This window comes from Lineus longissimus, chromosome 1 (assembly GCF_910592395.1).
Source record: "Lineus longissimus chromosome 1, tnLinLong1.2, whole genome shotgun sequence".
Taxonomy (NCBI): domain Eukaryota; kingdom Metazoa; phylum Nemertea; class Pilidiophora; order Heteronemertea; family Lineidae; genus Lineus; species Lineus longissimus.
This window is the reverse complement of record NC_088308.1, coordinates 272612-286772: the sequence shown is the minus strand read 5'-3', so window position 1 is coordinate 286772 and position 14161 is coordinate 272612. Positions and strand designations below refer to the sequence as shown.

Below are 14161 nucleotides of genomic sequence, written 5' to 3'. Positions count from 1 at the left end.
CAGCTAGAGAGACCACGACTTTTCAATAGGGGGGATACACAGAAAAACTTGTCAATCTATTTTTGAGCGTTCCCAAACAATGAGGGGAAACACTCAAAAACAGAAACACTCAAAAACATTACACCGGCACCGGCACATATCGTCGGTGATGATGGAGAGAGCGGTAGCCAGTACATATTCACTGCGATTACGGTTCACTAGCAGTTCAATGTGCTCATGACGTGACGAGAACAAATCTCACGGGTGGGGCGGAAATTGGTCATATTGTTAACATCATCGGCGCCAACAACTATTTCTTTTGACCCTGCCCAAAATCTTTCAAAACAATTCACAGATTGACTCTGACCCTGCTGACCTCGATTTTTAAAAACTTTGAAAAAAGGCCATTCAAACGTAAAATCAACTGTAAAGATAATCTTTTATATCACTGAGGTATATAAATACGATATGTTGAGAAAAATCTGTACAACTATGGAAATATACGATTACTTGGAACTATTTGGGCAAATCACTCTGCCACCTGCGCGACCTTGTCACAATTACGGCGCGCTCGTTTGCATACAGCATATAAGAGGCGGATAAAATCTCCATTTCAAAACGAAAGCCTGACGGTTCAGCGCTAAATGTATTTGACTGTGGAGCGGCTGGTCACGGGTTCGACCCCCGGTGAATCTGGCGCACTTTTTTTTTCTTTTTTTTTTCTTCTTTTTCATCTTGTTATCTAATTATCCATGTGCAGATGTCAAAATTTTCATTATTATCACTATCATACCCCGCACCCAACCTTTTCAAACTGCAGCACATACTGATTCCGGGCGTTCGAGTACTACCGAGGATGGTTCGAATCGGCATCTTGTATTTTCGAGGATACATTGGGGCAAAAAAGTATTAGTGTCGGACACTGGTGACTTTTTCAATCAGAATTAGTCAAAGGGTGTCCTGAGCTTGAGGCTTTTTATACTCCTTCATCATATTGAGAGGCGGAGGATATTGAAAACCACTGGTGCCTGGATGGTTAAAGGGGTACGCCGGTCGTTGATGTACATTTACTGTTGGTACTTCTAACGCCATTCAACTCCAATAGTCAGTAGTCACACACTCGAGCGCTATCTGTATACAATTGGTGTAAGTTGGTATAAGTTTTCCCGATCGCTGCATGTTAGTTCAGGCTCTGTCTCCACTGGGTTTGTTAGATGAGAATACATGAACTATGAGGTAGATGTATTGTTTCAATCATCGCAAATCTGCCTAAAACGGCAAGTTTTCTCAGGTACCGGTACGGCAGTGGCGTGCGTCTCCGCACGACCGGTGTAACATCTGTGGTTGTTTCCCATGTGTCAGTGTTTCCAAACAATAGGCAGCTAGAGAGACCACGACTTTTCAATAGGGGGGATACACAGAAAAACTTGTCAATCTATTTTTGAGCGTTCCCAAACAATGAGGGGAAACACTCAAAAACAGAAACACTCAAAAACATTACACCGGCACCGGCACATATCGTCGGTGATGATGGAGAGAGCGGTAGCCAGTACATATTCACTGCGATTACGGTTCACTAGCAGTTCAATGTGCTCATGACGTGACGAGAACAAATCTCACGGGTGGGGCGGAAATTGGTCATATTGTTAACATCATCGGCGCCAACAACTATTTCTTTTGACCCTGCCCAAAATCTTTCAAAACAATTCACAGATTGACTCTGACCCTGCTGACCTCGATTTTTAAAAACTTTAAAAAAAGGCCATTCAAACGTAAAATCAACTGTAAAGATAATCTTTTATATCACTGAGGTATATAAATACGATATGTTGAGAAAAATCTGTACAACTATGGAAATATACGATTACTTGGAACTATTTGGGCAAATCACTCTGCCACCTGCGCGACCTTGTCACAATTACGGCGCGCTCGTTTGCATACAGCATATAAGAGGCGGATAAAATCTCCATTTCAAAACGAAAGCCTGACGGTTCAGCGCTAAATGTGTTTGACTGTGGAGCGGCTGGTCACGGGTTCGACCCCCGGTGAATCTGGCGCACTTATTTTTTCTTTTTTTTTTCTTCTTTTTCATCTTGTTATCTAATTATCCATGTGCAGATGTCCAAATTTTCATTATTATCACTATCATACCCCGCACCCAACCTTTTCAAACTGCAGCACATACTGATTCCGGGCGTTCGAGTACTACCGAGGATGGTTCAAATCGGCATCTTGTATTTTCGAGGATACATTGGGGCAAAAAAGTATTAGTGTCGGACACTGGTGACTTTTTCAATCAGAATTAGTCATAGGGTGTCCTGATCGAGCTTGAGGCTTTTTATACTCCTTCGTCATATCGAGAGGCGGAGGATATCGAAAACCACTGGTGCCTGGATGGTTAAAGGGGTACGTCGGTCGTTGACATATTGGTCCAATTATATCTAGTTCCTACTTCTAACGCCAATCAACTCCAATAGTCAGTAGTCACACGCTCGAGCGCTATCTGTATACAATTGGTGCGTGTATAAGTTTTCCCGATCGCTGCATGTTAGTTCAGGCTCTGTCTCCACTGGGTTTGTTAGATGAGAATACATGAACTATGAGGTAGATGTATTGTTTCAATCATCGCAAATCTGCCTAAAACGGCAAGTTTTCTCAGGTACCGGTACGGCAGTGGCGTGCGTCTCCGCACGACCGGTGTAACATCTGTGGTTGTTTCCCATGTGTCAGTGTTTCCAAACAATAGGCAGCTAGAGAGACCACGACTTTTCAATAGGGGGGATACACAGAAAAACTTGTCAATCTATTTTTGAGCGTTCCCAAACAATGAGGGGAAACACTCAAAAACAGAAACACTCAAAAACATTACACCGGCACCGGCACATATCGTCGGTGATGATGGAGAGAGCGGTAGCCAGTACATATTCACTGCGATTACGGTTCACTAGCAGTTCAATGTGCTCATGACGTGACGAGAACAAATCTCACGGGTGGGGCGGAAATTGGTCATATTGTTAACATCATCGGCGCCAACAACTATTTCTTTTGACCCTGCCCAAAATCTTTCAAAACAATTCACAGATTGACTCTGACCCTGCTGACCTCGATTTTTAAAAACTTTGAAAAAAGGCCATTCAAACGTAAAATCAACTGTAAAGATAATCTTTTATATCACTGAGGTATATAAATACGATATGTTGAGAAAAATCTGTACAACTATGGAAATATACGATTACTTGGAACTATTTGGGCAAATCACTCTGCCACCTGCGCGACCTTGTCACAATTACGGCGCGCTCGTTTGCATACAGCATATAAGAGGCGGATAAAATCTCCATTTCAAAACGAAAGCCTGACGGTTCAGAGCTAAATGTGTTTGACTGTGGAGCGGCTGGTCACGGGTTCGACCCCCGGTGAATCTGGCGCACTTATTTTTTCTTTTTTTTTTCTTCTTTTTCATCTTGTTATCTAATTATCCATGTGCAGATGTCAAAATTTTCATTATTATCACTATCATACCCCGCACCCAACCTTTTCAAACTGCAGCACATACTGATTCCGGGCGTTCGAGTACTACCGAGGATGGTTCGAATCGGCATCTTGTATTTTCGAGGATACATTGGGGCAAAAAAGTATTAGTGTCGGACACTGGTGACTTTTTCAATCAGAATTAGTCAAAGGGTGTCCTGAGCTTGAGGCTTTTTATACTCCTTCATCATATTGAGAGGCGGAGGATATTGAAAACCACTGGTGCCTGGATGGTTAAAGGGGTACGCCGGTCGTTGATGTACATTTACTGTTGGTACTTCTAACGCCATTCAACTCCAATAGTCAGTAGTCACACGCTCGAGCGCTATCTGTATACAATTGGTGTAAGTTGGTATAAGTTTTCCCGATCGCTGCATGTTAGTTCAGGCTCTGTCTCCACTGGGTTTGTTAGATGAGAATACATGAACTATGAGGTAGATGTATTGTTTCAATCATCGCAAATCTGCCTAAAACGGCAAGTTTTCTCAGGTACCGGTACGGCAGTGGCGTGCGTCTCCGCACGACCGGTGTAACATCTGTGGTTGTTTCCCATGTGTCAGTGTTTCCAAACAATAGGCAGCTAGAGAGACCACGACTTTTCAATAGGGGGGATACACAGAAAAACTTGTCAATCTATTTTTGAGCGTTCCCAAACAATGAGGGGAAACACTCAAAAACAGAAACACTCAAAAACATTACACCGGCACCGGCACATATCGTCGGTGATGATGGAGAGAGCGGTAGCCAGTACATATTCACTGCGATTACGGTTCACTAGCAGTTCAATGTGCTCATGACGTGACGAGAACAAATCTCACGGGTGGGGCGGAAATTGGTCATATTGTTAACATCATCGGCGCCAACAACTATTTCTTTTGACCCTGCCCAAAATCTTTCAAAACAATTCACAGATTGACTCTGACCCTGCTGACCTCGATTTTTAAAAACTTTGAAAAAAGGCCATTCAAACGTAAAATCAACTGTAAAGATAATCTTTTATATCACTGAGGTATATAAATACGATATGTTGAGAAAAATCTGTACAACTATGGAAATATACGATTACTTGGAACTATTTGGGCAAATCACTCTGCCACCTGCGCGACCTTGTCACAATTACGGCGCGCTCGTTTGCATACAGCATATAAGAGGCGGATAAAATCTCCATTTCAAAACGAAAGCCTGACGGTTCAGCGCTAAATGTGTTTGACTGTGGAGCGGCTGGTCACGGGTTCGACCCCCGGTGAATCTGGCGCACTTATTTTTTCTTTTTTTTTCTTCTTTTTCATCTTGTTATCTAATTATCCATGTGCAGATGTCAAAATTTTCATTATTATCACTATCATACCCCGCACCCAACCTTTTCAAACTGCAGCACATACTGATTCCGGGCGTTCGAGTACTACCGAGGATGGTTCGAATCGGCATCTTGTATTTTCGAGGATACATTGGGGCAAAAAAGTATTAGTGTCGGACACTGGTGACTTTTTCAATCAGAATTAGTCATAGGGTGTCCTGATCGAGCTTGAGGCTTTTTATACTCCTTCGTCATATCGAGAGGCGGAGGATATCGAAAACCACTGGTGCCTGGATGGTTAAAGGGGTACGTCGGTCGTTGACATATTGGTCCAATTATATCTAGTTCCTACTTCTAACGCCAATCAACTCCAATAGTCAGTAGTCACACGCTCGAGCGCTATCTGTATACAATTGGTGCGTGTATAAGTTTTCCCGATCGCTGCATGTTAGTTCAGGCTCTGTCTCCACTGGGTTTGTTAGATGAGAATACATGAACTATGAGGTAGATGTATTGTTTCAATCATCGCAAATCTGCCTAAAACGGCAAGTTTTCTCAGGTACCGGTACGGCAGTGGCGTGCGTCTCCGCACGACCGGTGTAACATCTGTGGTTGTTTCCCATGTGTCAGTGTTTCCAAACAATAGGCAGCTAGAGAGACCACGACTTTTCAATAGGGGGGATACACAGAAAAACTTGTCAATCTATTTTTGAGCGTTCCCAAACAATGAGGGGAAACACTCAAAAACAGAAACACTCAAAAACATTACACCGGCACCGGCACATATCGTCGGTGATGATGGAGAGAGCGGTAGCCAGTACATATTCACTGCGATTACGGTTCACTAGCAGTTCAATGTGCTCATGACGTGACGAGAACAAATCTCACGGGTGGGGCGGAAATTGGTCATATTGTTAACATCATCGGCGCCAACAACTATTTCTTTTGACCCTGCCCAAAATCTTTCAAAACAATTCACAGATTGACTCTGACCCTGCTGACCTCGATTTTTAAAAACTTTAAAAAAAGGCCATTCAAACGTAAAATCAACTGTAAAGATAATCTTTTATATCACTGAGGTATATAAATACGATATGTTGAGAAAAATCTGTACAACTATGGAAATATACGATTACTTGGAACTATTTGGGCAAATCACTCTGCCACCTGCGCGACCTTGTCACAATTACGGCGCGCTCGTTTGCATACAGCATATAAGAGGCGGATAAAATCTCCATTTCAAAACGAAAGCCTGACGGTTCAGCGCTAAATGTGTTTGACTGTGGAGCGGCTGGTCACGGGTTCGACCCCCGGTGAATCTGGCGCACTTTTTTTTTTCTTTTTTTTTTCTTCTTTTTCATCTTGTTATCTAATTATCCATGTGCAGATGTCAAAATTTTCATTATTATCACTATCATACCCCGCACCCAACCTTTTCAAACTGCAGCACATACTGATTCCGGGCGTTCGAGTACTACCGAGGATGGTTCGAATCGGCATCTTGTATTTTCGAGGATACATTGGGGCAAAAAAGTATTAGTGTCGGACACTGGTGACTTTTTCAATCAGAATTAGTCATAGGGTGTCCTGATCGAGCTTGAGGCTTTTTATACTCCTTCGTCATATCGAGAGGCGGAGGATATCGAAAACCACTGGTGCCTGGATGGTTAAAGGGGTACGCCGGTCGTTGACATATTGGTCCAATTATATCTAGTTCCTACTTCTAACGCCAATCAACTCCAATAGTCAGTAGTCACACGCTCGAGCGCTATCTGTATACAATTGGTGCGTGTATAAGTTTTCCCGATCGCTGCATGTTAGTTCAGGCTCTGTCTCCACTGGGTTTGTTAGATGAGAATACATGAACTATGAGGTAGATGTATTGTTTCAATCATCGCAAATCTGCCTAAAACGGCAAGTTTTCTCAGGTACCGGTACGGCAGTGGCGTGCGTCTCCGCACGACCGGCACCGGCACATATCGTCGGTGATGATGGAGAGAGCGGTAGCCAGTACATATTCACTGCGAGCACGGTTCACTAGCAGTTCAATGTGCTCATGACGTGACGAGAACAAATCTCACGGGTGGGGCGGAAATTGGTCATATTGTTAACATCATCGGCGCCAACAACTATTTCTTTTGACCCTGCCCAAAATCTTTCAAAACAATTCACAGATTGACTCTGACCCCGCTGACCTCGATTTTTAAAAACTTTGAAAAAAGGCCATTCAAACGTAAAATCAACTGTAAAGATAATCTTTTATATCACTGAGGTATATAAATACGATATGTTGAGAAAAATCTGTACAGCTATGGAAATATACGATTACTTGGAACTATTTGGGCAAATCACTCTGCCACCTGCGCGACCTTGTCACAATTACGGCGCGCTCGTTTGCATACAGCATATAAGAGGCGGATAAAATCTCCATTTCAAAACGAAAGCCTGACGGTTCAGAGCTAAATGTGTTTGACTGTGGAGCGGCTGGTCACGGGTTCGACCCCCGGTGAATCTGGCGCACTTTTTTTTTCTTTTTTTTTCTTCTTTCTCATCTTGTTATCTAATTATCCATGTGCAGATGTCAAAATTTTCATTATTATCACTATCATACCCCGCACCCAACCTTTTCAAACTGCAGCACATACTGATTCCGGGCGTTCGAGTACTACCGAGGATGGTTCGAATCGGCATCTTGTATTTTCGAGGATACATTGGGGCAAAAAAGTATTAGTGTCGGACACTGGTGACTTTTTCAATCAGAATTAGTCAAAGGGTGTCCTGAGCTTGAGGCTTTTTATACTCCTTCATCATATTGAGAGGCGGAGGATATTGAAAACCACTGGTGCCTGGATGGTTAAAGGGGTACGCCGGTCGTTGATGTACATTTACTGTTGGTACTTCTAACGCCATTCAACTCCAATAGTCAGTAGTCACACGCTCGAGCGCTATCTGTATACAATTGGTGTAAGTTGGTATAAGTTTTCCCGATCGCTGCATGTTAGTTCAGGCTCTGTCTCCACTGGGTTTGTTAGATGAGAATACATGAACTATGAGGTAGATGTATTGTTTCAATCATCGCAAATCTGCCTAAAACGGCAAGTTTTCTCAGGTACCGGTACGGCAGTGGCGTGCGTCTCCGCACGACCGGTGTAACATCTGTGGTTGTTTCCCATGTGTCAGTGTTTCCAAACAATAGGCAGCTAGAGAGACCACGACTTTTCAATAGGGGGGATACACAGAAAAACTTGTCAATCTATTTTTGAGCGTTCCCAAACAATGAGGGGAAACACTCAAAAACAGAAACACTCAAAAACATTACACCGGCACCGGCACATATCGTCGGTGATGATGGAGAGAGCGGTAGCCAGTACATATTCACTGCGAGCACGGTTCACTAGCAGTTCAATGTGCTCATGACGTGACGAGAACAAATCTCACGGGTGGGGCGGAAATTGGTCATATTGTTAACATCATCGGCGCCAACAACTATTTCTTTTGACCCTGCATGCCCAAAATCTTTCAAAACAATTCACAGATTGACTCTGACCCTGCTGACCTCGATTTTTAAAAACTTTTAAAAAGGCCATTCAAAGTAAATTCAACTGTAAAGATAATCTTTTATATCACTGAGGTATATAAATACGATAGTAGCTGTAAATACACTAATACATTTTGACTGGTGTCAATCACTCTAAACTCAGGTACTGAAAATGTGTACCACAAGATGATGTCCAAGGTTGATGACTGCAGGACCGCATGTTCCAACACAGCTACCTGCAGCGGAATGTACTACCTTACCAAGCAGAAACTTTGCACCATCAGAGTTTGCCAGAAGAAGGGGAGTAAGGATGTTGCCAAGCCAACTGATAAGACTTTCAAGCCATGCAGTCACAAGCCATGTCAAGGTAAAGATGCAGATCAGCCACAATGATGTAGGCTTTTTTTCCAATGGCAGCACCTTTCAAGACAATCGTTATATCTAGACTAAAGTCTGGCTGTGACAAGTCTGGTCGTTGGGACCCAAGTCTGTTCCTTTTAATCAACACAGGTTAGCCTGGCACAAACAATCATTGCCTTAGATGTGCACTAAAAGGTTCAACCACAAGCAGTTTTTGCACTTGCACAAATAAAATTACATGCAGGGAACACGGTATGTCAAGTTGAAGGCAGAATCTGCTAATGATAACACATTTTCCTTTTGTGACACAGGTAAAGCTGCGGGACGAGCAAGAAAAAAAGGCGGATTGGCCAAAAGGAAAGGTGGTCTCACGCGTTGTGAGTATTGTTGATATATCATTTTGTCACTTTTGTCCGACCTTCAGTACGAGTTCTCCATAGTCAAAGGTTCAATAAACGTCGAGATGAAATTGGATCAGGTTGAGAACTTTTTCCATAGATTGACTTTACTAAACACTAAATAGTCAAGTGACTACAAGACAAAATAATAGAAGATAACGCCCTTATGACCAACAGTTTCATCTTGAAATCTTTGCTTCATTACCAATCAAAGCTAAAAGAATGCTTTCTTATTTTCACAGGTCATCAGGCCGGTAAGAAGTACCATGTGTTGGAATCGAAGAAGACGACTACAGCGGCAGCATGCCAAGCTCTGTGTACGACGGGCCATTGCAGCAGATGGACCATGATGGCTGGCCTCTGTCATCTATCGGTTCCGAAACGGTCAAAATTGGTCGGTATGAAGTCAATGACGAAGAAACAATTCACGTTCTGCTCGGGTAAGAAGGAAATGCAATGACGACTATTTGACAACTTTATATCCTTGAAACAAGTGTAATATTTGTGTGCGTTCTCCAGAGTCGAACTTCAAGTAAAAAGACGTCAAACCATTCTACTCAGCGTATCAAGAAAAAAAACATTACCTACAGATCACTGAACAGTAAGAGATAGAATATTTTTTATATGAAATTTTGATATTGCGATTACATGACGATTTGGTAGTGAATGGACTTTGAGAAGCACTCGACAGGGCAATCAATACCGCGATATGTTTCTGAATGAAACTCATATTAAGTCTCAGAGTATTGATATTTCTACAATTCTACTTGATAGGAAAGAAACGCTGCCATGGTGAGTACGATTCTTTATCAAGAGCCACTTTTGATGTGAGATTTGGAGAACTTTCTTGTAGTGTTTTTTATACGTCCTGGTAGTTCAAACTAAACGTGCACATTCATATTGACCAGTAAGATCAAATGCAAGAAAGTGTTAGAGTGTAAGGTATTTTCCACGTGGAGTTTATAATCTAATAAAACTTGTCTTGTAGTAGCTGTAAATACACTAATAAACATTTTGGCTGGTGTCAATCACTCCAAACTCAGGTACTGAAAAGGTCTATCATAAGAAGATGAAAAATGTCCATCATTGCAAGACCGCATGTTCCAAAACAGCTACCTGCAGCGGAGTGTACTACCTTACCAAGCAGAAGCTTTGCACCATCAGAGTTTGCCAGAAGAGGGGGAGTAAGGATGTTGCCAAGCCAGCTGATAAGACTTTCAAGCCATGCAGTCACAAGCCATGTCAAGGTAAAGATGCAGATCAGCCACAATGATATAGGCTTTTTTTCCAAGGGCAACACCTTTCAAGACAATCGTTCTATCTAGACAAAAGTCTTGCTGTGACAAGCCTGGTCGTTGGGACCCAAGTCTGTTCCTTTTAATCAACACAGGATAGCCTGGCACAAACAATCATTGCCTTAGATATGCACTAAAAGGTTCAACCACAAGCAGTTTTTGCACTTGCACAAATAACATTACATACAGGGAACACGGTATATCAAGTTGAAGGCCGAATATGCTAATGATAACACATTTTCCTTTTGTGACACAGGTAAAGCTGCGGGACGAGCAAGAAAAAAAGGCGGATCGGCCAGAAGGAAAGGTGGTCTCACGCATTGTGAGTATTGTTGATATATCATTTTGTCACTTTTGTCCGACTTTCAGTAAGAGTTCTCCATAGTCAAAGGTACAATAAACGTCGAGATGAAATTGGATCAGGTTGCGAACATTTTCCATAGATTGATTTTACTAAACACTAAATAGTCAAGTGACTATAAGACAAAATAATGAGAAGATAACGCCCTTATGACCAACCGTTTCATCTTGAAATCTTTGCTTCATTACCAATCAAAGCTAAAAGAATGCTTTCTTATTTTCACAGGTCATCAGGCCGGTAAAAAGTACCATGTGTTGGAATCGAAGAAGACGACTACAGCGGCAGCATGCCAAGCTCTGTGTACAACGGGCCATTGCAGCAAATGGACCATGATGGCTGGCCTCTGTCATCTATCGGTTCCGAAACGGTCAAAATTGGTCGGTATGAAGTCAATGACGAAGAAACAATTCACGTTCTGCTCGGGTAAGAAGGAAATGCAATGACGACTATTTGACAACTTTATATTCTTGAAACAAGTGTAATATTTGTGTGCGTTCTCCAGAGTCGAACTTCAAGTAAAAAGACGTCAAACCATTCTACTCAGCGTATCAAGAAAAAAAACATTACCTACAGATCACTGAACAGTAAGAGATAGAATATTTTTGATATGTACTTTTGATATTGCGATTACATGACGATTTGGTAGTGAATGGACTTTGCGAAGCACTCGACAGGGCAATCAATACCGCGATATGTTTCTGAATGAAACTCATAGTAAGTCTCAGAGTATTGATCTTTCTACAATTCTACTTGATAGGAAAGAAACGCTGCCATGGTGAGTACGATTCTTAATTAAGAGCCACTTTTGATGTGAGATTTGGAGAACTTTCTTGTAGTGTTTTTTATACGTCCTGGTAGTTCAAACTAAACGTGCACATTCATATTGACCAGTAAGATCAAATGCAAGAAAGTGATAGAGTGTAAGGTACTTTCCACGTGGAGTTTATAATCTAATAAAACTTGTCTAGTAGTAGCTGTAAATACACGAATAAACATTTTGACTGGTGTCAATCACTCCAAACTCAGGTACTGAAAAGGTCTATCATAAGAAGATGAAAAATGTCCATCATTGCAAGACCGCATGTTCCAACACAGCTACCTGCAGCGGAATGTACTACCTTACCAAGCAGAAGCTTTGCACCATCAGAGTTTGCCAGAAGAAGAGGAGTAAGGATGTTGCCAAGCCAGCTGATAAGACTTTCAAGCCATGCAGTCACAAGCCATGTCAAGGTAAAGATGCAGATCAGCCACAATGATGTAGGCTTTTTTCCAATTGCAGCACCTTTCAAGACAATCGTTATATCTAGACAAAAGTCTGGCTGTGCCAAGTCTGGTCGTTGGGACCCAAGTCTGTTCCTTTTAATCAACACAGGTTAGCCTGGCACAAACAATCATTGCCTTAGATGTGCACTAAAAGGTTCAACCACAAGCAGTTTTTGCACTTGCACAAATTAACATTACATGCAGGGATCACGGTATATCAAGTTGAAGGCCGAATATGCTAATGATAACACATTTTCCTTTTGTGACACAGGTAAAGCTGCGGGACGAGCAAGAAAAAAAGGCGGATTGGCCAAAAGGAAAGGTGGTCTCACGCGTTGTGAGTATTGTTGATATATCATTTTGTCACTTTTGTCCGACCTTCAGTACGAGTTCTCCATAGTCAAAGGTACAATAAACGTCGAGATGAAATTGGATCAGGTTGCGACTTTTTCCATAGATTGATTTTACTAAACACTAAATAGTCAAGTGACTATAAGACAAAATAATGAGGAGAACGCCCTTATGACCAACCGTTTCATCTTGAAATCTTTGCTTCATTACCAATCAAAGCTAAAAGAATGCTTTCTTATTTTCACAGGTCATCAGGCCGGTAAGAAGTACCATGTGTTGGAATCGAAGAAGACTACTACAGCGGCAGCATGCCAAGCTCTGTGTACAACGGGCCATTGCAGCAAATGGACCATGATGGCTGGCCTCTGTCATCTATCGGTTCCGAAACGGTCAAAATTGGTCGGTATGAAGTCAATGACGAAGAAACAATTCACGTTCTGCTCGGGTAAGAAGGAAATGCAATGACGACTATTTGACAACTTTATATCCTTGAAACAAGTGTAATATTTGTGTGCGTTCTCCAGAGTCGAACTTCAAGTAAAAAGACGTCAAACCATTCTACTCAGCGTATCAAGAAAAAAACATTACCTACAGATCACTGAACAGTAAGAGATAGAATATTTTTGATATGTACTTTTGATATTGCGATTACATGACGATTTGGTAGTGAATGGACTTTGCGAAGCACTCGACAGGGCAATCAATACCGCGATATGTTTCTGAATGAAACTCATATTAAGTCTCAGAGTATTGATATTTCTACAATTCTACTTGATAGGAAAGAAACGCTGCCATGGTGAGTACGATTCTTTATCAAGAGCCACTTTTGATGTGAGATTTGGAGAACTTTCTTGTAGTGTTTTTTATACGTCCTGGTAGTTCAAACTAAACGTGCACATTCATATTGACCAGTAAGATCAAATGCAAGAAAGTGTTAGAGTGTAAGGTATTTTCCACGTGGAGTTTATAATCTAATAAAACTTGTCTTGTAGTAGCTGTAAATACACTAATAAACATTTTGGCTGGTGTCAATCACTCCAAACTCAGGTACTGAAAAGGTCTATCATAAGAAGATGAAAAATGTCCATCATTGCAAGACCGCATGTTCCAAAACAGCTACCTGCAGCGGAGTGTACTACCTTACCAAGCAGAAGCTTTGTACCATTAGAGTTTGCCAGAAGAGGGGGAGTAAGGATGTTGCCAAGCCAGCTGATAAGACTTTCAAGCCATGCAGTCACAAGCCATGTCAAGGTAAGGCTGGAAATGATCCAAAATGTTGCGGCTTTTTTTAAAAGTTAACGCGGCGGTTGTCGAACAATAAATCACCATCAATAGACCAAAGTTTGGTCGTCCAGATGGCCCAAGCTTGGTCAGTAAGACCCAATCATTCACTCCGCAAATCATCAAATCTATTTCATTCTTGACTTTGGTCATCTATGACATTAAACTGATGCTGGACGCGAGAGCAGGGGCAGGCTGAGACCAACTATTGCAGCGAAGTACTACAAATTATTATTTTTTCTTTGAGACTGATCAGACCCAGGGAAACTAATCTTCTATCGCTCATATTGCATTCAACTTGTTTCGCAAGCAATAAGTGGCGCCACTACAAAACATGTTTTTCTTTTGCGACGCAGGTCAAGCGAAGAGAGGAACAAGGAAAGGTGGACGTGGCAAGCAGAATAGCAGACTCAATTGTGAGTTATTTTTATCATACTCAAATCACCATTTTAAATCAACCTCGTTCTTGTGCAGAATGGTGCAGATGGCCGAGAACGAGGTTAATTTCCT

The 14161-nt window shown here is 41.9% G+C and overlaps 1 protein-coding gene across 3 annotated transcripts in view; it reads left to right on the top strand.

Moving 5' to 3' along the window:
* Positions 1-14161, top strand: part of LOC135483148 (uncharacterized) — a 36486-nt gene that overhangs the window by 15313 nt on the left and 7012 nt on the right. Inside the window, exons 25-38 of one of the 3 annotated variants that reach the window (XM_064763750.1) lie at positions 8506-8709; positions 9014-9079; positions 9343-9540; positions 9875-9892; positions 10144-10347; positions 10652-10717; positions 10982-11179; positions 11514-11531; positions 11783-11986; positions 12291-12356; positions 12618-12815; positions 13149-13166; positions 13418-13621; positions 14008-14067. In XM_064763750.1, the coding sequence (XP_064619820.1) occupies positions 8506-8709; positions 9014-9079; positions 9343-9540; positions 9875-9892; positions 10144-10347; positions 10652-10717; positions 10982-11179; positions 11514-11531; positions 11783-11986; positions 12291-12356; positions 12618-12815; positions 13149-13166; positions 13418-13621; positions 14008-14067 (1722 nt within the window). The remainder of the gene's footprint in view (positions 1-8505; positions 8710-9013; positions 9080-9342; positions 9541-9874; positions 9893-10143; positions 10348-10651; positions 10718-10981; positions 11180-11513; positions 11532-11782; positions 11987-12290; positions 12357-12617; positions 12816-13148; positions 13167-13417; positions 13622-14007; positions 14068-14161) is intronic. The other 2 variants (XM_064763758.1, XM_064763768.1) reach the window with 2 other exon arrangements.